The sequence below is a fragment of the Pogonomyrmex barbatus genome, unplaced genomic scaffold (assembly GCF_055798465.1).
Source record: "Pogonomyrmex barbatus isolate J1 unplaced genomic scaffold, ASM5579846v1 scaffold14, whole genome shotgun sequence".
In the NCBI taxonomy this organism is placed as follows: Eukaryota; Metazoa; Arthropoda; class Insecta; order Hymenoptera; family Formicidae; genus Pogonomyrmex; species Pogonomyrmex barbatus.
Window position 1 is genome coordinate 2,460,326 of NW_028297110.1, and position 24,233 is coordinate 2,484,558.

General features: G+C 37.6%; 2 protein-coding genes across 4 annotated transcripts in view; one reads left to right on the forward strand and one right to left on the reverse strand.

The window, feature by feature from the left end:
* beta'COP (coatomer subunit beta') overlaps nt 1-5,447 on the reverse strand; it is a 64,081-nt gene extending 58,634 nt beyond the window's left edge. For 2 of the 3 annotated variants that reach the window (XM_011635689.3, XM_089073084.1), the window contains exon 1: nt 5,264-5,410. Coding sequence is in view for 1 of the 3 variants with exons in the window: in XM_089073083.1 (XP_088929209.1) it covers nt 5,264-5,323 (60 nt within the window). In the remaining 2 variants the exon portion in view is untranslated. Of the gene's footprint in view, nt 1-5,263 lie in introns of all 3 variants that reach the window. The other variant, XM_089073083.1, reaches the window with a different exon arrangement.
* A 144-nt stretch (nt 5,448-5,591) lies between these two features.
* The window catches only part of alpha-Man-IIb (alpha-Mannosidase class II b), a 142,732-nt gene continuing 124,090 nt past the window's right edge, over nt 5,592-24,233 (forward strand). Inside the window, exon 1 of the mRNA XM_011635681.3 lies at nt 5,592-7,130. The gene's annotated coding sequence lies outside the window, so the exon portion shown is untranslated. The remainder of the gene's footprint in view (nt 7,131-24,233) is intronic.

Consider the following 24,233-nt stretch of genomic DNA (forward strand, 5'->3'; position numbering starts at 1 on the left):
TAGTGCAATAAATAAAAACGTAAATAAAAATAACAACTTTGATTGAAAAGGATTGAACGAGTGTCATCGAAAAAATATGACATGCGTAAAAAGTGTAACTTTTTGATTTTCCTCTTTGCCGCAGGCCGTCTACACCGACTGGAATTTTGCAACTCGTTTTCGCGATCTACGCTGCCTGCGATCGCGCCGGGATACAAACACTTCATCAATTCATCCGGAACGAGAAAAAAGTATAACACACAGACCGGCGGCATCATTTCTCGCACGCTTTAATCGTCACGCGTTAATCGGCCATCGATTGCAGACCATTTGTACGCGCAAAATATTTGTAGTATCTCTCGTAGTACCATTTAAATTATAGTCGCCTAACAAATCATGTGTAATTGTCTCTGAGTACGTATGTGATCATTAATACCGGGCTTTGACTATGACATATTACAACGTGTGTGCTATGGAAATGGGAACAACAATGGGGAATGTTCACTGTACTTTTGTTCTTCCCGCAGTAATATATTACACCATCTGTTTTTATTACAATAAGCCATTATCAGACGTGTAATTTCATGTACCTTAATAGGCAAGTAAAAACAACTCTCTAAATATTATAAACCGACATATGCATGCGGCCCCGTTATCTTCAATCTTCCTCCATTGTCCTCCATTCTTATACATATATATTTTCTGCTATTTTCAAAGTAGTAATGTAAAAAAAAAATACAGCAGTAATCTAACATAAATCACAAGTTACATTCTTTATTGTTATATCCTCACTGCTCCTCTTTTTTGAGGAAATTGCCGCTGGACCGGTGTAAGGTCGCGGCGAACATCTCGAATTAAAAAATAAGGAGCGCAGAATTCTGGTGGAAGAAATTGATTTGGGCGCAAAAAGGGGCGTGTTACCGGCGGTAATGGTGACGCGTTCCGAATAACTTTCTAACTCTCCCATTCACCACGTTCTGCGTTTGCAACGTGTCGCCTGGTGCACCAGCCGTTCGTGACTGCCTCGTAGTCGGGGTTTGCTGCAGTACAGGCGCATCTGTCAGTGCCCTTCGCGGATATTGGAAGCGGGTCGCAATGGGGGCTGCATTCTCGCCCGGATCTAACAATGCTCGAGAAATGCTTTCGCGAAAATTATCCGAAGGCACGAGGGAAGGAGTTACGGTCCGCGCGAATTCAACGGTGCCATTCTATACAAATATCATGCCCCGCTGATGGGGGATATTTGATATTCAATTAAACGCGATCCGGTATTAGCTGTCCTAGGCGAGTGAATAAAACAGCGAAACACTGAAACTGCGAAGCTCATGTATAGGGATGTTTATTTACGCGAAACGTTTATTCGCGACGTTTATTCGCGACGTTTATTCTCAACAATAACAGTTTCTGAGTGTAATAATAAAACGGCGGTATTAGCAAATTAAATTCTACAGATGCAAAGATACAAAATAACAAGATCTTTTTGCGATTAATTTTGTATAAACTTTATATTAGAATTTTACACTGTAAACGTGTAGAATTGTAGGAAAGAAAAAAATATTACTCAAATAATATCATCGAGAATTCCTATTTCTCGTAATGGTGTTTAGAATGTTATTTGTCTTGGAGGAGAGATCTAATATACTAAATGTAACGATAAGCGAACACCCGTAATATGCGTAATACGCGTTGCATTTTGCGCAAGCGAGCCTCGCGGGAACAATACAAATTCGTGACGTAGCGTAAAATTAGGCAAAAACGCTTAAGCAACGTGAAAGAGTGGCTCAAAAGAAAGAAAAGGAAAAGTAATAAAGAAATTCAAGATTAAGGAAAAGATGAAAGAAAGAAGAAAGAAAGAAAAAAAAAGAAAGATTTGTTCGCGAACGAAACTGCATCCGGATGATGTCTCGAGCATTTTTCCCTCGGAAAAGAAAAGTAATATTTCCGTATGATTTACATGCCGGGCGGCAGGTCGCTCGTTAATAATTCAATTTTCAATCTGGTCTTAATGCTCGCCGGGTTTTCCCCAACTTCGTTTCCCTCGTTTCCACCTTCATCCGCTCTCTTTACGTTTTCGTGCTTTTCCCGTCGCCGTCCCTCCATCCGCGCAGTCCTCCCTCCCCCTCGCTTTCTTTTTCTTTTATTTATTTTTTGCTCTCCTTTCTTTCGTCGGCACTTATCCCGCCGTGTCCCGACATCTAGATAAGAACGAAATAAGTACGGCCAGAGCGAATAAATTTTTACATCACCATTCTAAGTTCGCCGCGCACCTTCCATGTCCACGCCTCGTAATCAAAAGCGGCGGAATTCGACGACGGAAAAGAAACGGGTATTCTCCTTTTAATGGAAATTTTTTTTCATTGTCATCGAGACGCGAGAGTCACGGCACTCGTGTTAACGGCAAGACGGAGAGATTCGACCTTCAAGGTCGAAATGCGAGTGAATTAAGCGGTCGAGGTTGGGCTACTAATTAAAGCATGGCTCGGCGTCTCGAGTTGCTGCGGGATTGGTTGATTCGATTAACCGTAGGCGAAGTTCCACGTCTCGTATCCAGGGATACACGTTACTGTGGCCTAATATCCAAATGAACTGCCACCGGCGGTGCATTACAAAGTGTTACGCGATCTATAGACGCTCGAACGAGCTGCCGCCCTGCATCCTAAACTGTCGTAAATAACCTCCTGCCTTGTCTAATTTAAGATTTCGGTATTTTAGACAGTCCATGCCGAAATAAGGAAAAGATTTGCATACAGAAAGTATAGATAAATTGACAAAAGAGAAATCTTTTCAAAAATAAAGACAGTGTTTGTATGTAAATGCTCCTCACTGCTAAATATTTTTACTTTCAAATTTGTTAGAAAAAATAATATGCAATCTAAAAGTTTTTAATAATTATACGTTTTTTAATTTCATATAATAATTTTCTTCAAAACAATGAATTAAAATAATGAAAAATTATAACAAATATAATAAATAATAATAAAGACTACTAATAAAAATAATTTTATTATTATGCATAATATAAAAACTAATTATTTCAACACATTCGTAAATAATATTCTTTATTTCTTTAATGTTTTTCAGTTATTTTCTCCTGTAATTGGAATTTTTTCTTAGTGAGAATTTCATTTTATTTAATTTCAAAGACTTAGAATTTTAATTCTGTTTATTTCTTAGTTCTTTTAATAAATTCATTTTTCTCTTAATTAATCTTTAAATAAACATAAAATTATTTTTCTGAATAATATTTACATTAAATTTCTATTTTACTCCAGAATTTTATGAAAAAACTATGCAACGTAAAATATTATATGCATAATTGGTTTTGCATCTATGAAATATAATTTCTTCATTTTATTTTATTTCGTTCAACGTCACGATGTTTAGATAACGCTAAGTAGTGAAAATATTTAGAAATCGCGATAGATTGTATCATTGAAAAGATTGTAAATACATCTTGCAATGGGAACAATGAAACCGTGTATCGTCAGACTTAGGTCGATACTTGATCGAGCAAACGCATCGAACAATACACTTGTAAACTTTGCGTATAAAGCTAAACGATAACAGCCTCGAGCAGCACGTCCATTATATGCCTTTAATCCGTACTTATTCCACTTTTCCAGAGTAATGCAATTTCATAATTGAGAGAGCGTATGCAAAAGAAAATGTTCTACGCGCTTATGCGTAATTATTATCGTTTCGCGATTAGATTTATATCGTTAGAAGAATCACCATATTCTCATTGAATTCGTTCCACGTTCTCCAGATCTTTGACTTTCAGGACGGGAAATGTTATGCATCGACGATGCTATCGTTTCCTCATTCGAAATTCTAATAAAATGTAGAGATTGAGGAGAAGGAAAAAGCTTAGAATAAAATATATTTCATAATAACGTGATCAAAATATGATGGAAAACTTATGTATAAAAATGATAAAAACTTATGTATTAGAAAATTTAATTTCCGAAAGTATTATGCCATGTGATGATGCATTTTGCATTAAAGGGAGATATAAATTCTTAAAATTTCAGATTGAAATTTTACATTTACTCTGAAAAATTAAAATTACTGAAAATTTAGTGATTAACTTTTAAAATTTAATCAGTAAATTTTTAATACTATAAAAAAATTTTCGAAAAGTTAATCTGTGAAAATTAAGATTTATTTTTAAACAGAAAGATTCTTCTACCGTACACGATTCGAAAATGTTATAATATTCTCAAGATAGCATCTTCGAGGCAAGAAAGCGTTAAATTAGGAAAGTTCCAAAACAGATTTACAACGTTTAAGGAATCTCGTCCTTCTCAGTCCTGACTCTTTAAGTATTCGTCAACGATTAATTAAGGAAACCCGGTCGTTTCTCAAACAAAATTTACATTGTGCAATCTCACTTCTCAAAATCGGCTATTAGAAGCAAAATCTGGATGGAGTTTAGCATCGAATCGATACGAAAAACAGAGATCACCAGGGTCAACACCGATCGCGTGCATTTCGTGGCTCACCTTCGTGAAAGAAAGTACATCTCGTACCTTGGATATAGCTTGTGATGTGTCGATTCGGCCCTCGCGCGCGTCTCAAGGACACATCGTGGCGGATTTTAAAGGCCGACCTACCACAGCTGCGGATGCATACGAGTTGGCCCGTGCAACACGGAAAAAGTTTGTACTCCGGTTGTCCAGTGCGCAAACTCGACCGGTCGTTCGACTCGGTGGTCGGTTTCCCCCCTCGCCGCCCGCTGGCAGTCCCCTCTTCACAACTAACGCGAGCTAACCTTACCGAGGGCAGGGCCGACGTAACAGCGGGCGTTTCCCGAAAAGACAATTTAAAACAGATTAAATTGAAAACGAACGGGAAGTTCTAACTTGATCACTGATTGGGAAAGAAGTATAAAAAGTATAAACAAATTCAAAGAAAATCGCCTGTGGATCGCGCGCAATTTTTTTCTTTAATTTAAATTTATATTTCCGGATGAGTATGTTTAAAGAAATCGCTTTAATACGTAATATGTAATTGTCGATAATGTAAAATACAAGATGTAAAATCATTTCGGCAAAGTTTCTGGGAAGATTACACGTTCAACTTTTTAATTCACTTTCGCTTTGTAATTAATAAAATAGAAAAACATCACGCATTGTGTATATATACACACATCGCATGGAATACACATCGGTGCGCATCATCATTTCGGAATTCAAATATCTCGGTGAGCGGCGGATCGATGCGCGACGCCGGGGGAGAAGCATCCGCGGCATGCGAGTCAATAATGAGAGAGAAACGTACTTACCGACGAAGCGGCGACGTCGTCGTGGTGTCCGCGGTGGCTGCCTACGATCCTGCGAAGCATCCCTCTCGCTCTCGTCCACCCTCCTCCGGGTGAGCGGCGTCGTTACGGCGTCCCTCTCTCTCGCGCGCACAAGTCTCGCATCACTACCACTGTTCGCAAGATCTTTACTCCTTCCCACTCCCACTCACAGTCACTACTGAATGCCTCGCGCTCCCGTCCCACTATTACTCCTTCTCCCCACTCCTTCTCCGTCGCGCGCGCAGCCTCGCTCTCGCTCCTGCTCCTGCCGCGACGCCAATGGCGGGGGCGCGGGCGAACGTGGTCGAACGACAGTCCTTCCGCGGATTGCGGAGGTCGCGTCGTACAATGTCTTGTGTGTTCCAACGTCTCTCGTCATTTTCTCTCGATGCGAATCCGCGGCGTGTAATTTTCGCGAGATGCGGTTGCTATGAACTCCGCGTGACACGGCCGTAGCGTGTACGCATTGAAGGGAAGGGAAAGAGAGAAGGGGGGAGAGAGAGAGAGAGAGAGAGAGAGAGAGAGAGAAAGAAAAAGGGAGAAACAAAACAGAGAAAGAGAACGAAGCGGCGCAGGGACTGGTTGTGCCACGTTCACTCGTCTTTTTCCGTCCCTTCATGTTCGTTCTTCATTGTGTTATTTCCTCGCGGCAAGAGACTCCGGATTCTCTTCCTTTGCGTGTCGCGTGGATGTCTTGCGACACGCACCCGACTTCCTTCTCTGCTGCGCCCCGGTCGTTCGTGTCGCCGGCGACCGCGTCGCTCTCTCCCTCGCGATATTTCCATTCGCAAGTGCGTGGTGCGCACGAGTCGCGTGCGACACGCGTATTAAAGAGACCGTAAGCGAGCGCGCAGGCGAGGCATAAACATCGAACGTAAACACTGAGACGTATACATGAGCTCGAACACAGAAGCACACAAACGACATTCCAACAAGCCGATTCTGAGAATTCAAAACAACAAGCGTACGCCGCTTTCGAATTTCAAGCGCGACACGCATCACCAAAATTGCGACAGTTTTGATTGGTGAACGAGCGGTCACGTGACTAGGTCGAATTTGACTGTCGTTTCAGAGTAGACCCGCGCCGCTCACGTCCGATATCTGCGACAAAGCATTACGTGGGTGAGTTCGATGTCTATTTGCGATTAAGGAATCGTCCGCACAAAGGAACGTTAATCTCGAAAGAAAGTTTTGTCGGCCGAGAGTAAGATCTCACTTGGATATTTCGATCGGTGAAGCGAAGGCGCGCGTGCGAGTGACGCGTTCAAATTTTCTTACGGGTGCATTCTCGTCGCGACATCGGGGGACTTTGGATTCTATCAAGTCCAATAAATCATACTCACGTGACGGTCGCCGGGAATTGTGAATTCGCGAATTGTGATCCGCGTAATCCTCGTATCGATACGCATCGGAGGAAGAGGGAAAATCAGCCGGCGGTTGTCCGATTCGTCTCGTTCGTGGTAAGCGCGAGACGAGACGAGCAGCGCGCGCGGGAGAAAAGGCGCGACGGCCAATCGCCGCGCGGGAGGGACGGGTCACGTGACGCGCTTGAATTTCGACGCCGCTCTCCCTTGACTTTGAACGACACGCCATTCCGCGAGGGACTGCCGGGCCGTGATCGCGCGCGCTTGTGTATCTGTGTGTGTACACGTCGTGGCGGCCGTGAAAAGTGAATCTCCCGCGTGTCTCGCGGTCGGGGAGTACGGAGTCCCCTGTTCGATTACGCGATAGTGCTGTGTGCTCCTTTTTGTGGACATGCCGCGGCTGAGATCGCGCCGGACTTCTGCCAGCATCGGTGGTGCGCCCTGAAGACCTCGCGGATACCTACGGCGTCGGGCGATGACGACAGGTAAGTGCCAAGACGAGCATAATCTTGCGATCTTGAAATAAAAGAACGTGTGTAAAATAAGAATTTATTACTTTTTGCTAATGATTGATGATATTCTCGAAGTATCCATGTTTTATCGCGTGTGTAATTTACGCCATTTCTATCATCGTAATTTTCGTAATGCGAACAGTTGATCATGGCATTTTAGCTGAAGTTAGCTGCAAATGCAAAATGACGCGGTTATATGTTAATGCGCATGGACCGAATTTAATTGTGTATTAATTTCGTAATTATATCTGGTTATTAGATAGTCATTTCTAGTAGTAATATGCAGTTAATTGGCATATTACATATTAATACTAGTAGTATTTGTGGAAATCCTAAGTAATTTGCGTAATTTGTGTTCTGGTGTAAAAGCAATTGGATAATTTGTTTTCAAAAATCAGGAATTTAAAAAGGTTCAATAAGCAAACTGTTAGCTTAAGATCTCGCGAGTTACTTAAATATAAATTAAGAATATATTATATCTATTTTCATAATTTTTATAGTTACAATTAAAAAATGAATTATGAAAAACTTAGATACTATTCAGATTTAAAAAATCCATCGAATAATACAAAATAGTTTAGCGATAGTTTTAAATCAAGATGAAAAATTATTTAAATAAATAAATAAAAAAATAAAAGTGTGTGTGTGTGTGTGTATGTGTGTATCCTAATAGAAATGTAATTAAGAAATAATAATAGAATCTAAATTTTTTTATATACATATTTTAAGTATTCAAGATTATTTATGTAAAGTTTTATTATGATGCAAAGATTAGTTAGTCTGTAAATAAAAATTAAATTTTTATTTTTAAAACAACTAATCTTTGTATCTTTATATTTTAACGAAGTTTTACATAAATCATCTTGAATACTTAAAATACTTATATGAAAAAATTAAAATTTTTATCATTATTTCTTAATTACATTTCTATTTTATATTTATATAAATTTTGATCCAGATTTTAAACTTCCAAATTTTTTTGTATTACTTTTAAATGCGATCCAGAATAATCTATAATTTTTCAATATTTTTTCATTATAAATAAAAATATGTGTAATATATTTTTAATTAAATAACATGAAGAAATAATATATTTTTTTGAGAAAATGTGCGATTATATTACGTGAGAAAAATATCTACATTTATTTTATTTGTTGTGAATAATTCGTAATTACGTTTAATTGTCTCCTACAATTTTACATTTTTCCTCGAACAAGACAAATAAAATAATTATAGTTTTTTTATGTCAAGTGTTCAATTTTTAAATCTGACACTGCGTTTGCGTCAATCGTTTGTCATGTATTCGGGATACATATTTCTATGAATACCATACGTGATTTTAAATACGGCTTTCATATGGAATCGATGATTTTTGATAAATTTTTTTCTTATCTTATTGTCAAGATGACGAAACATTGAACAAAGTTGGTGTTCATTTCATTTTATGTCGCATTGTTGCTTTTCAATGATATCATCTAATTCATTCTTTTGTCGGCGACAAAAAGGCCTGTCTGGTGCGAAACGCGTGTCGCAACGAAGAAGACAATGCGTGTATACACGGAACACGCGATTTGTCGCGTGAATCGCCGGTTTGTCTCGGAATCAACGTAAGAATTTTGCTCGGTTTTTCCTGCCGGTATCGCATCCTCCCTTTCCTCCCCGTTTGTCACCGGAGTTACTGATTGCACCCTGCGAGAACTTTACTCGCCGTCTCATAAAAAATGTATAAACTGCATCAACAAACTCGTTAAGCTGGATCGCGAACAGTCGTCGCTTTTATGCGAGTCGAATCGTACAAACGGCCGAGAATTACGAGCGATAAGTCGATGACCAAATTTTACGCGCTAATTCCAAGCTCGTATTGTATTAAATAACAATATAGACCGAGATATGTTATTTAATTAATAATAGTAATTGTGTAATGCGAAGCGCGGTCGCGGGGAGATTTGTCCGAATAAATTTCCACTAATCATGCATAATGTTAATAAATGGCACTGTCGTATTGTCACAATCAATTAATTTAAAGGAATATTTATTACGAATTATTACGATATTTAAGAAAATTTCAGACTTGATCGAAAATGGAAAAAAAATTTTTAATATCTCTTGGTATTTTCGTTCTCAATATTCTGATCTCGCACGCCCGGCTTTCTCTGCTTTCTCGCTCATTCTCGTTCTTTAAGTCTACGTGAGTTAAGTTACGTTACGAGATTTTATCGATTTATTCGGCAAATTCTTTTTACCGTTTCATGCTGCAGCTAGAAAGTTTCGCCGTTATAGGCCGAACCTTTCGTTTCGGTTAATGGTCGCGTGTCTTCGGCGAAAAGTAGAGCGAACTGGCGTTTTATCACCTGTCCCGTTTCAAGATCCTAAACGTCTCTTCTCTGATTTCATTCGTAAGATGCCGATCATCGAATTGACTTGGTTAAAAAGCACTGTCACACCAGATGAGATAGAAAGAGATAGAGATTGCCCGTTTGACGTTTATTATTAACTGCGTACATATTAATTTCATTAACTCTTAGAGAAATTGAGAAAGCGGATATTTTTGCGTGACACACAATCGTATTTTAATCGCGCGAGCGATGGAAAAGTTGAAAGAACGCGAAAGATATAAATTTAAGCTGTTGTTCCTCCCTCGAGCGCGTTTTTCAATGAATGGCAGCGGATAACGCTATTTAATCACATTCACAATTCCAGCTTAATGTTTCATAACTCGCATTTTCCGACATTTTTTTGAACGTTTCTCTTATCTCTCTGTCCTTCCACGTAAGCATTATTAGGCGTAGAAATACATGCAAAAATATGCGCATTTGGAAAAACATGCCGGCTCCAACAGACGTATCCTCTCACACACGAACGCGACCGCCTGTAATATCGAGCGACCGAAACAGGGGGACGGTTTTAAAAGACTCCGATCTCGTTGTAGTTTTTTTATTCTTTTTCTCGGCACGCTTTCGCTTTGTTAGCACCTCGCGGTTTTATACAGCTCAACCGATTCATACATTCAGCAGGAAAGTCGTGGTTTAACGGACGGTGAGATTTTCATAGATTATCTTCGTAGAGAATCGTTTCCCAGGAAGAATTATTACGCGCATTCTGCGATCGCCGCAAATGTATCTCTGTTTTCAAATCGAAGTCTATGACGCAACGCGTTTTATGAGATAAATCCGCGGTATAATATCAAATAATTTATTACACGAGATATTATTTCTCATTTTGTGGAGTCGCTTGAGATAAAATTATATCCCGAGAATAGGACGTTACAGTCGAATATTTTTCGTTGACGAATCTGATAAAATAAATAAGATCAATAATTTTTGTATAATAATTAAATCAACTTTTTAAAACTATTTTCATTTAATTATATTATTGGTAAATATACAAATCTCACGTGTACTGTGAAATTATTATTCTAGAATAACGTTTTATTTAATCATGATACATCTAAATAAAACGAATTTATTTTATTTTTTTTTTTTTTTTTAATTGAGTCGTGACATTTTCCTTCTTTCAGGATGCGATAAATAAAACATTTTATGTAGAAAATTTCAACAAAACGGCGACATTTCTCGAGATGGAAATAAGCAGCAATTTTTTTTCCTTTAATCGTGATACAGCTATACAAGCCTCTCGGTTCGCGTGTCCATTTCTGGCGAGCGAGGCTGTGGAGGCTTCTTCTGGACAAAGTCCGCGAGTCCCGTTTCGGTATTGCCGAGGATTAGCAGCAGCCGGTGGAATTTTACTCGTCCGACCAGTAAAATACCAGGGACAAGCTTCTTGTCCCTTTTACACAGCTCCCGCACCATCTTTCGCGCGTCCGACTCAGCAGTTTAACTTTCGCGACGCGTGCGAAAAGATCGGCGTCGCAAAATATCTCACCGTGAATATTTTCCATTTTATTGGAAGCGCGAGGAATTTTTTTCGTAACAACTCGCACATTCGCCGGTGAACGCTGGCTCGCTTCAAAGGCATCGACGAGAAAATAAGAAACAGCCGCGAAATTTATCTAATGGCATCCTTTATCTTTACCTTGTGTCATTTCAGAAGCGGCGGAATTTCCTCTGATCATTAAAAATGAAGGAATTTTGAGAAAAGTTCGAAGTTGTACGCGTGAGTCACGACGTCTTCATTTAATTTCGAGCTGATTCGAGTTCTAATCGAATCTTAATTGCGAAAGTGCTTAAAATGGTGAAAATGTTTAATTATGAAAAGAGGAGAGAGGAGGGGGGGGGGGGGAGTGGAGTCAGCGACCGAATTGAAAGCAAGCTCCACTTCGCGTTTAACATTCAACAAGCGCGTCGATATGTCTTCCTCTATATTCGATGAATTCCTCGAGCGTCTCCATTCTCCTTATGAAAGTTTCTACGCTGTCGCATATTTCGCTGCATATTCGGACGATGCACCTGCATATTCTGTCGATACGTGTTTCCGGCGCATATCTCGCACGCTGTTACGCAGACGTGTCGGAATCCGGTGTGACATTCGAGTACTATCTGTTTCTTCGCGGCTGAGTTATCTCACCTCGACAGGTGGGATCCTCTGAAAGTACTCGCATCATACAACAACTTGTACAACAGCGCAACATCGAGCTTTTTATCGAGCTTCCGACGATGTCACGCGATGTTACCACGCGATAAGCTACGCTTAATTAGCAAAGATGTATGATCCGCACGAGGCAATTAAATCGACTATCACAAAATGTTAATGTATCAGCGATAATTATCACTGATTAATTGGATTACTTATTTACAATCATTTATTGAATATTGGAAAATATTTAAAATACAATAAATTGTAAGATAAATTTAATATATTTGCCAGTCATTTATTAGTGATTAGTAGAAATAATATATATATAATATAAATAATAAAAGTTCAAAAAATTACGAATTTAGAATACAAGACTTAATACGCGCGAATAAAGAAAAACTCAAAAACCGTTATATTTATTTTCTTTTATGAAAATTCTATAAAAATTTTATTTAAATTTCATGTTTTCTGCTGTGATCGATTTAAACTCTTTCGAAAGGAGATTTCGAGAAAACGAGGTTCCTCTAGTACCAATCTATGATCCGTTTGTTTTGAATCCGTTATATATGGCGTACTGATGTACATATGTACATATGTACGTGTTTGTTTGAAAACTGGTTTCGAAAACCGGTGGGTGTAAAGGAAGGTGAACAGAAGGGAGCTATTGACGGGTGTATGGCTATAGAAATCGAAAAAGTAGGATGAGAACGGGGGCAGGGAGGCAGGAACTAAAGAATATAATAGACCGCGGGAGGGGGAAGGGAGGGGAAATAAAGCATGGCAAAAGTTCACGGTGTATTAGCTATTCATCCAATTAGCGAGGATCACACGTGGTTATGCATCGATGAAAACTAAAACTGGCGTGACATATGTAGGCCGAGTTTGGGAGAGAGGAGAGAGACCGGAGAGAGGAGGAGAAGAGGCACAAACGGAGAAAGGCTTCTCGCTTTGCCGTTAAATTACGCGCGAGTGTTCGAAGCCTCTCGTTTGAAAGTGACAAGGCAAATTGATAATTTTATGACTCTTGTACTCGTGCGCGCTTGTCCCGCGATCCTGTTTCCTGATTCAACAGCGTTTCACATCATTTACCATTTGCGCGGCGCGTGGAATATTCCGTAATGTTGGTCTCTTTTTTTTTTTTTGCGGTATCGTGAACTTTGAACTAAAGTCGCCTGTCGGTATTTCCGGCGGTTAAATTATGACCTGTCACGCGTTGCTATTCATTGTAGACGTTGCAGTTTGAGATAGCATTAGCATTTAGCGAACGCGAAACATGTTGTTGCAAAACAAGTTTCAATTTTATCGCGAGGTAATAACACTATGCGTAATTTATTTTTTTCTTTTTTTTTTTTTTTATAAAGAAAGAAGCACTACCATTTACAATTCTGATTCGCTTGGATTAATGACGAAACAAAGATTGCGTAATTTTCCCTGCCCAAATGGAGGAGTCATCTTTTTTTTGAAATTCTTCGAAGATCACGGTCGATCGATTTAATGAATAATTATGTGTGCCATGTTCATGCTTCGAATTAGATTCATACGCGACCTCGACTTTCGCGTACCCGTGATCACGTATCGTCTAATACTAATTCGCTTTATTTCCTTTGTTTCTTTATATCTTGCGAGCAAAAAGGAGCGAGAGAGCGTAAAGGAAGAAGGCGAATAAGAGCATTTAACGAACAGATCGCGTTCGCAATCGCCAAGTCACATATCGTGACTGTTTTTATACGGAATGTCTTAGAAATGGTGCAGACTGTTTTTCCGTGCTGTTCTGAACACTAGGAGCCTAGTAAGAAAAATGACAATTTCTTCAAGGAACAATAGAACGTTATTCTTTACTTCGACAAAATCTTATCTTAACATTTTTGATATATGATGCGTATATCGTTGTATTGCTGAATGTATTGCAAATATATTATATTTTGAGAAAAAAGATGATCTTCAATGAGAATAAAGAATAAATCTGTTTTAGAAATCTCTTTTTAATCGAATAAAAATGTTGTTCCAAATAATTTTTATCATTTTTTTTTTGTTATTAAAGAATTTTTCATGATTGGCAATTGGTACGTTTAAATTGGCTATTTGATAAGCGCATTAACACGATGATGTAGATGGTTAAAAAGGATTTGAACTGACGATTACATGTATATTTACACGTTCCACGTTTGGCGGTGTTGGTTTATTTGCGATTGGAGAGTGTGCGAAAACACATAGAATCGAACGTTTTGCGAATGTTTATCGAAGTTTTTACGTGCGATAACGCGTGTTGTACGTACAAATACAACGAGTTTTCTGCTATTGCGGAAACGTTCGATGCAATATTCTTTTTACGGGATATGATAATCCTTGTCCGTGATCCAAATCTAATCATTAAAATGCAATGATCCTTTCTACGCGTGTCGAAGTAGCATTCATCGAAAATGATAATTGGATATATCAAGTAGTTTAATACGTAATACATAATAAACTTTAGAATTGAAATGATTCTATATACATTTTATACGCATATCATTGATTAATATTAATGATATTATTTTATGGATAATTTTGGTTATTTGAGAATTAAGGAAAAACATATATATATATATATATATATATATATATATATTTGCTGTTTTACAACATGATACGATAATTCTTAGGGAAAAGGAATAAGTTACATTTATACGTCGAAAGTTAATTATGTAATTCACATTCAATACAAAGATTCTATTTGTAATATTTATAGCAAGTCTTTTAATTACAAACACAAGATTTCCTGTTTTCGAAGTGCGACATGAATTGCGCGTTGCAACTATCGATTTTATTCGAAAATACCTGGCCAACGCGTATATCACCAGGAACCTGGCAGATTAATGTTTCTACGCTCGTTACAGCAAACGTTTATATCTTTGCATATGATTCATGGCATACGTTAGACGTGGCATTAAATCGACTTACGATCCTATCCACGATACGGAAACTCATATGTGGTCGTATCATATTGGAAAACGAAGAATCAGACGTGATTAAAATATGCACAAATATACTTTTTTCAACATTTACCAGATTGGTCTCTCAATATAGAAGCAGAACAAAATATTAGTAAATTTAACAGCGTTGAATGTAAAATGAATAGATTGTATTAAAAACATGATTGTATTATAAACATGAAGTTTTTATTTTTCGATATTTAATTAAAACGTTTATTTTCAAAGCTTCAATACTATTAAGTCGAATTAATCAGAATAGTTTCAGTTTATTGAACTAAAATTTCCATTTAAAAGGAACAAATTAGTTTTAATTTTTATTATTTTGTAATCATGATCCGTATTCTAGCCATTGATATACCGTTTCTCCACAGTGGATTAGCCAACTCTCGAGAGATAAAAATCGCTCGAAATCCCGAGATACAGCGCTGCATTTCGTCCGTCCTTTGAAAGGACGGAGAGAAAGATGTAGACTGTGCGGAAAGATCCTCCTCCGCACTCTTCCTTCCTCCCTGTCTCGCTTTCGCGCAGATATCATCGAGATATCGCCTAGCAACGAAAGCTGATAGCTTCCAGTGAATCGATAGACGCCCTGTAATGCAATATATCGGATGGCACTCCTCGGCCTTCGGCCTATGCTCGTCTCTCGTCCTGTCTCTCACTTCCCCTCGTCCCCTCCGTCCCCTCCCCCCCTCCCCTCCCCCCGCGTTTCTGTCTCGTTTCCCTCTATCGTTGCTCTATGTACTCGCGAGAGTCCATGTACCCGTGCCCTTGAGTAAATACATTTATTCTCCCTCGCGTACCCGCGCATCGCCCTGCCGTCGTGTACGCATGCAAATTCGTACGCGACATGCGTTTGCCCGCGAGGCGTGAATCGAACGCAGGAAGTCAACCGTTGCAGCCCGCAGCGAGGCTGCGTTTCGCTTTGACCGCGGCCACGCGGCTGGAATTTTTCGTCACAAATGAATTGAAAACGGGAAAGGCAGGAGAAGGGGGGAGAATTATCGTTTATTCGAATAAGAATAAGTTGTACAAAAGTACAACAATATACAAAATGGAGGCAGTCGTTAGGTAGCGAAGAGGATTTTAATTCCTGAAAAAAATTCAAAGATCGAGAAAATGTTTTATCTCATCGAAAATCATCCGTGTGACATTTAGCCCCCCGTTTTTTTTTTTTACAGTCTACGCGCGATGGAAATATATTCGCCAAATGTTTCCGTTTTTGAATTGCAATCTCGATTAATTTTACAAAGCGTGCTTTTTAAAAAAATTCCTTTTTTGATTAATGTATTTAAATGTATAATGGCTTGTTCGAAGTTACATGCGATGTTAAATGTGTTTATTTTATTATATGCAATAAGCGAGCAATGATTGATTCGATAAATACAAAATAAACTTTCAATAAATTAACTGAGTTCGTGAAACTTAATTTCGGCCTTTTTCATTGTAATCTCGGTATCATAAATTTTTTCACAAAGGAATTTTTAAAATAACGGGATTGCTACGCCATCAGCAAGAACGTGTATCTCGTCAGTAGCTATTTTAATACGTAGCTATTTTGATAACAAAAAAAAAACCGTTGATCGATTTTCCGGCGTTCGAGCTGGACGATCCGACGGACACCGCATGTTTCCGCGTTGGCGTGGGAAATTACGTTTTATTGAGCTGTACGCTTTCCGCGTACGTTTAAGAAATGATCGGAATTTCTCACGCCGTTGAATATATTCATCGCTCAAAAGAAATCGTCAAAGAAATTTCATTAAGAAGGGAAAAAATTACGAGGGACAATGCGCACAATACATGTCTGTGCAATTATTATTTTCGCGGATCTGAGAAACATTTTCAGGAGAAAAAAAAAAATAAGAAAAGATCTGGGCGAGCGATCTGTCATTAACAAATTATACTACAAAATTTTGAGCTCCCACAAAATGTATTTGGGATGTGCGTCGTACAATTTTTTGTTTTTCGCGATGTTTCATGCGATCTACATGCCGAGTTACGAAGCGTAATATAACACCATGGATTTATTCTACGTCACGTTCGTGTATCCCATGATTTTATGCATGGCTGTGACACAGTCCGTCGTATATCGGACGAAGCATACCGCAAGGGCGGCTTTGTTTAGTGAATCCTTGTAGCGTAACCGGTAGCAAGTTTTATAAAGGATCCAGAAACTTGTATTCGTTTGTGCCCTGGGTTTACCGAACCACACGGTGATCTGAACTTGGAAAGTAGTATCTTAAGCCAATGGGGCTTGCCAAAAGTACAGTTGAATCTCGAATGTCCATTTCTCTCCGTTAGATAGGATCATTTCATTTCGGTTTTATTTTGATCCAACTTGGGGATTTTCTCGATGATAAAAAAGCGCGATGCGATTTGCAAAACAACAGAATTAATGATAGAATAAGAACTTGTGAATAATTTAGAATTTTTCCGTAGAGAAATCTATATAATTAGCGGACAGTATTTAACTGATGTGCTAATTCGTATCTAAATAATATAAATACTTCAATTTGTTCGTCGACGATTTAAATTTACAACTTTTTGCGAAACTGCAATATATCTCAAAGACAGAATAAAATGGAAAATTTTTCTATGTTTGAAAGTTGAAAGATAATTTTAAAAAGATTACTTACACATTAGAACTCGTACGAAAATGTAGTATCGAAATTATACAAATCATTAATTTAATAATATGTGACCAGCATATAATTATATCATGTTATTAGTAGCGACATGTTACATTAATGTATTACGTATCATATAAAAAAATTAGATACATTTTTAGAATGTAATTAATTCTTACTTTATTTTTCTTAGTAATTAAAAATTAATTTTTCTTAGTAATTTATTCTTGGTTTATTTTTCAATACTTTTTGTTAAATGTGCATTAACGATATTTTTATTTGCGCGGCATATCAACGCGTAACATTCTACTCTAGGTGGCTTAATGGAGACAATGACCCGGCTTTAGTCGCCGTTTATGGATTTCTTGACTGGCGATCTCTATCTCTTTCTCTCCCGATGCAGCTCGTTTGCGTTGGGCGCGTTTTTTTTCATCACGGGGCGTGATCCGAGCGTTTCCTCGTCGCGTACGACTTATTAGGACATACCTTTTCCTCGCGGCGACGGAATAAAAAGGAGGGAAGGAAAAAACGCACGGCGCGGAACTTTCAGCGAGAAATCTCGCTTCGTGACGGAAGGGGAAATTTCTCACGATACATCGCCGCTGAAAAAGACGGGAAAATCAGTTTACCGGCTGCGCCTCCTTCATAACGACTTATTTCATCGAGGAAGAAATTTGATAGAGCGCAAGCGATAACATTTAATTATTGTCACAAAGAATAGGAATAATATTCTATATTTTATATTTTTATTTCTCTTCTTATGATCTAGATCTACGCATTATGCTTTGAGAGCTGTCTAAGAACATAATCAATGGGTAGCGAGTCTTTCGCGAGCGATTGAAATTACACGCATTATTTCATTTTTAGATTTCGACTAGATACAAAGGATTTTTTTCTCTTCTGCAAAATTACCTTTGCAGGAACAAAATAATTTTATTCGACGATATTGCTACAGTACACAATTGCGCTCATTATCACGATATCTCGGCCAGACTAAAATTATGCCTCTGAACGTGCCTATAAAAAAACCGGGATTATATTTCAGATTTAAATTTAAAGTATAGCTGGAATTTGCGACGACGAACTAATACGGATTAAACCGCGGTCCAATTTTGTTCCGCAATAATTTCGCAAAAAACGTTTTCGCCGGCGCGGTTTGTATTTTTACATTTTGCAGACTCGCCGCGCGGTTCGTATCGCTGTATATATTGACGTAACGAGGGAGAGAAAAGAATCGGTAAAAGAAGCGAGATTTAATCGCGATGACGCTGCAATCTTTCTCACGTTTGCTCGTAATTACGTATATGGAATGGAAGAGGAAGCAGCGATGGAAAAGCGAAATAAAAACCGGGGAGACTGTCAAAAATAATACGTAAAACATCCGCGAAAAGCTTCCGCGAGCTCGCGCTTTACATTGGCTGTATCTCCCGGCGATATATCGTTACTGTCGGACATTTAATATCCAATTTACATCGTAAGGTAAATATATTGGAGAAGAGAGATCTCTCTCTACATTTCGCGTATTATCATTATAATCTATCTCTTAAAATGTGATATTATAATGATAATACGGTCTGACCCAGATTCCCCAAGTTTTTGCGGTTTATCTCTCGTATGAATTTGTATGGTGAACGCGATGTTTTACATTACCGTGGATATACGTTACATTATTCTGTATCATTTATCAAAGAGAGTTATCGTTATACCTTTCTCAATCTTTATTGCTTTCCGACCTTTATTATCTCATTCTTTCACGGTGGCAAAATTGAACGATAGTTCTTCATGCTTACCGTCTCTTCCATTTGTCACTCCGATTTCTCCAAAGTCAGCGAATCATACACAAGACACGGTAAACTATCGTAATACGGCGGGGGGGGGGTGGGAAGGGGAGAAGGGGGAAACTTTGAGCGGAGATATTTTATTTGCTCGATCCCTTCGTCTTCGCCCTGAACCCGATCGCACGTTTTACTTCTTCGGCCAGTCATTTATACGACGAAGTTCGCGTCGCGCGGATTTTCATCACGACGAATCTATTTACTCTGGAACGTACTATCGAAACCCTCCATTTACGTCGTGGATTTATAGTTCTGTTAGGAGGCTAGACGAATGGCGGCAATCTGGGAAAGAAGGAGCCGCGCGATGGGCGGACGGTGGCAATGACTCCTTGCTTGCGGGCAATCGTACACGGCTGCTGGCTCGCACTTTTGTTTCGTGGCTTCTGATTTATTATAAAGCTCGCGCGCGAGGGTACTGTTTCTAAAATCGAAAAAAAAAAAAAAAAAGAGTAAAATAACACAGTAGAATAAATACAGAATCCACTCGATGGTCTCCTGAAGTTTTTATCGAAAAAAAAGACATACTGAATATATATTAATACATCTACGGTTTATAATTATGATTTTATATAACATAATTCACTTTTTTTTAATGTTTTATGTGTAATACGTAAATTTTTAATACACGTTTTGTGAGAAAACATGTATGTTACAAATTAAAAAATATTTTTAATATTTTTCGAAGAAATATGAGAGGTAATTTAAATTTTGAAGAATGTCGTATAGTATTTTATACACATGGAAAATGCGAAATAAAATTCATATGACATCATTTTAAGATTATTTCTAAAATTTCTGCAAACTTTTATTATCCGATTATCCGCAACTTGGGCAACGGATCTGATCCAGCTGTATGTTTCGCAATATCGCGACCGAGATTACCCATAGGCGGACCTTTTAATTTCGCAACCCCCCTGTTCCCGACGAAATTAACTTTTCTTCTAATTTTGTGCGGCCTGTGAAAATAATATGACATACGTGAGGTAGATAAGCCTCGCGCTTCTGTTCACTCGCTCCTTCCTCTCTCTGTCCGCTCCATATGTTCTCTCACGGTTGGCGTCGCGATTTCATATTAGATGAGTCTGCAGGGTTAACAAATGACCTCGGCTGGCGCACGTTTCGAGTGTAATTAATATGACGAGCGGCTTTTACCGTTAAAACAACGTAGTAGGAGAATAATAGGTAGGCTCCGTCGAGGGAATGAGAGCACGCATTGTCACGTGGAAGTTTTCAGACACTTCTATTTTTAGACATACCGTTTTTCTTTTAATTTAACGATTTGGGAAACTTTACTTCGTTTTAAGTATAATTGCGCAACGTTAAATTGCACCCAATTAAAATTAAAGTTGTGCTCTTACATAATTGCACACAATTATTGCAATAATTATGTGTATTTAAATTATTATTATTTTAGTATTTAAACTATTTTATTTTATTTTTTTTTAGTTTATTAGAAAGTACAAGGTTAAATATAATAGAAACGGAAATTATGTGTTAACCTTTGGTATTGTTGTACGTGATAATTATACGAAATATAAAATTGCTTTATGAATATATCTGAGAAGATACATGAATATTAATTATATATTTATATTTATCATTTTAATTTAAAACAAAGGTTTCCTTTTTAACACCGTTACCAGAAATTGATACTTATAAATCAGAGATAATATTATAGATTTTATTAAATATGGAAATGAAGGCTGCGTGCTCTGATAAATGATTCAACAACCCTGTCAAAGTTTCCGGAGTATTTCCTTTCTTGGAAGTCGAGCGCTAGTAAACATCGTCAAAGTTCTTCTTAGAATGATTATTAATTTATAGCATGGCAGTTGCGCATTGTGTTCTTCATAGATTATAAATGTTGTTATTGTTGTATCGATCGATAAACGTATGTGCGAATAAATAACGGACAAGCTTGTTGAAGAAACAAGATAGATTATCGATTTCTCAAGTCACACGGATATTATAATGATTATTTTATTTAAGTGACTACGGCAAACGATATTTATCACGATAGTATTAATATAATTGATATTGGTTTTTTTTCTACCTTTTTTTCTACCTAGAAAAAATAAATATAAATAGAGATTCGCTATTTAGTGTTTTATTTTTTTTAATCGAGGGATTTCTTTAAAAAAATAAAAACAAATATATGAATGGAAAAATTTATTTTTCTATTATCGTAAAGGTAGAATTTAAAAAATTAATATATAATAAATTGTTTATCTAAATATTTGGAAATACATCTCACGTGATATTTCACTTTCGGTACATGATCAATTTAAACGAGTGCTATAAATATTCTCAGTTAATGACTAATTTAGTTGTCAGTGAATTCGGTCAAATCCGATGCACGTATCTCACCGATGATAAATACATCACGCGGTGCATTGCCGTTGCATCGACCAGTTGCGTTTCGATGCAGGCGAATGATATGGGGCAATCATGCTGCAACATGGTTGATTGCATTCTTGGTGAATTAATTAAAAGCATAAACGGAGCCGCGTAGGTGAATTTAATAGAATTATTGGTGAACGTTGTTTAGTCTTATTAAACGAAAGCCAAGCCCGAACAATATGCAAGATAATGAAAAAAATGTAATGATAAAGTAGGTTTAACATTGTCCCTGCATCGCGTTGATTGCCGCTGCAGAGGAAGTTATGATCGCTGATTACTCATTAAGAATCGACATAATGACCGTGAATTTAAATTGCAAACGGAGTTGTAACGTGTATTACGCTCGTATTATGTTCGCGTGAGTAATAGCATGGAGGCGTTTCTTCCTCTTTCAAGGATGTTTGCTGGATCATCCTATTATTACTTGCGACGATAATAGAAAATTTTCGCGGTATCGTATTTTTCGAATATTCAAATTACAAGATGTCGGTTTTTATTTCCAAGACAACAATCATTGTAATATTATATGTATATAACATTGCACATAATACGTCGATAATCAAATAAATGATATCAATTGAAAATCTTTCATAGAAATAAATCTTATTGCGAAAAATAATATTTCAGCTAGCATTCGTATCTGAAACCTTTTTCGAGACGGACATCTTTATCAGTTCGATTGCTAAATGAATATTTATTATAATTATCAGATAAAGTGTAACAAAAATGATCACAGATAAGAAGATAATTAACATCCTGCTAGATAAATAATACAAGAACGGTCATTTTCCGACCGATACATGTAATTGTAATTATAACATTTAATATAAATATAATTTTAAAAATAATTAATGTTTTTAACGTTAGCTTCGTTTGATAACAATACGTAGTTAATGACAGAAACAAAGTCTTCCTATTGACTTTATATATGTAAATACATAAATATATATATATATATATATATATATATATATATATATATATAAATTAATAAATATAGTTATTAAGCAACAAGATCAAGATCATACATCTTGTCTTATACATTGTATTACAAATTAGTATTACAAATTAGTACTGATTTCACTCGAGAAATATTGTGAAAATTCTTTATTGAGACGGTCTGTTCCTAGCTGTGCTATTATAATGCCATCAACAAAAAGTACGTCACAACTGTCATTAATCACTGATGGATTATTTTCTCCATCTTTTGGATTATTTAAGGCCGTGTTAGACACAAGTCGATTGTTGGTTATACGGATATCTTCGTTTCCGAACAACTTGCTCGCACCGTCCTCCCCTACCCCTCTTCCGTCGTATTAAAATGCGGCGGCATGATTCTAATAGAAGGCATTACCAGCCTGGGGCTGGATGCAAACACGTTGTAATGTATTCATATTGGCCCACTGTGCTCTACGGACCTCAAAGTGAGGGCTCTTCCTCGGCTGTGATATTTGAATTTTAATGCGAACCTCCACCCCCGCAGTCGACTATCGTCTCCCCCTTCTTCTTTCCCTCCTTTCTCTCTTTCCGTCCCGTTCTCTTTCATTTCTTTCCAGGGCACCTCCCCCTTCCTCTCTTTCCTCTCTTTCCTCTCTTTCCTTCGCAATTCTTCCACCTCGTCCCACTCGTCGGCCACTTGAGAAACCATCGTGCCCTTTTCGGTCGGTACCCACCTTGGCAACAATCGTCGGATTTCACAACCCTCGTAGCTATTCCTAAAAAGGACTCTTCCTTGGCAGATGCTCGAAAGATATTTCTGTGAGAGACCTTTCAGGGAGAACGCTCTTCCGCTATGAAAGTCCTTTTCAATGTCCCCAATTTCTGGTTTCTTATAAGATAATTTTAAAATTTCAGATATTCCCAAAAGTCTCTTTTATCACTTCCATCAAAATTTCGCAACAAAGTTTTTTTCATAAAAAGTAAGATTAATTTAGATTAACACAGTAAATGTATAATTAATTTTGCCTTTCAAATATTTAACTCTAAGATAATAGGACAAAAAAATTCATATAAAATTCATTATAAGAAAATAATTTTTTATCTTTCGAAAATAATTTTACTTGAACAGAATATTTATCGATTATCTTTTATTTTAATGAGAATAAATATACGTTTTTTTTTAAATTAATTTTAGAAAAAATTTAAACTAAAACTTTAATGCAAACGCAATCTTTGATCTTTTACGTAAAATCGCGTTGTAAAGCGATTGAATATTTTAGGCATAGTATGATCGATAAATGTTGTTGAGCTTCGTTGGCCAAGCCAAAGGAGATTTTCTCGCTCAGATTGCTGCCTATATCTGTCCTGTCCTCCGAATAATCGTTCCTGCTCGAAGGGTTCCTCAGGGAAGAGTCAAGCGAGTCAACGGGCATCTCTTTCACCCTCGAAGGAACCTCAATTCTCGTTATCTTCATTCTCGTTGGCTTTCCTTCGATCCCAAAGAAGGCGATGCCAGGTTCGTTTATAGACCAACCCAATTCCAAAGGGGATGACAAAGTCGACGTTTGCTCTATCCTTTTGGATTATCTCGACGATGTTTCTTTCTTTCTGTGGTGACACCTCATGAAAGGTCGAAAGAGACCTATCAAAACGCGAGGATTAGAGAAAGTAACTTTTCTTTTAAGGGTGGATATTCACTTTGTCACAATATTAATTTTTATGACAGCTTCCAGAGATAGTAGAACTCGCAAGTTTCAAAGTTGTCTTCAGCGT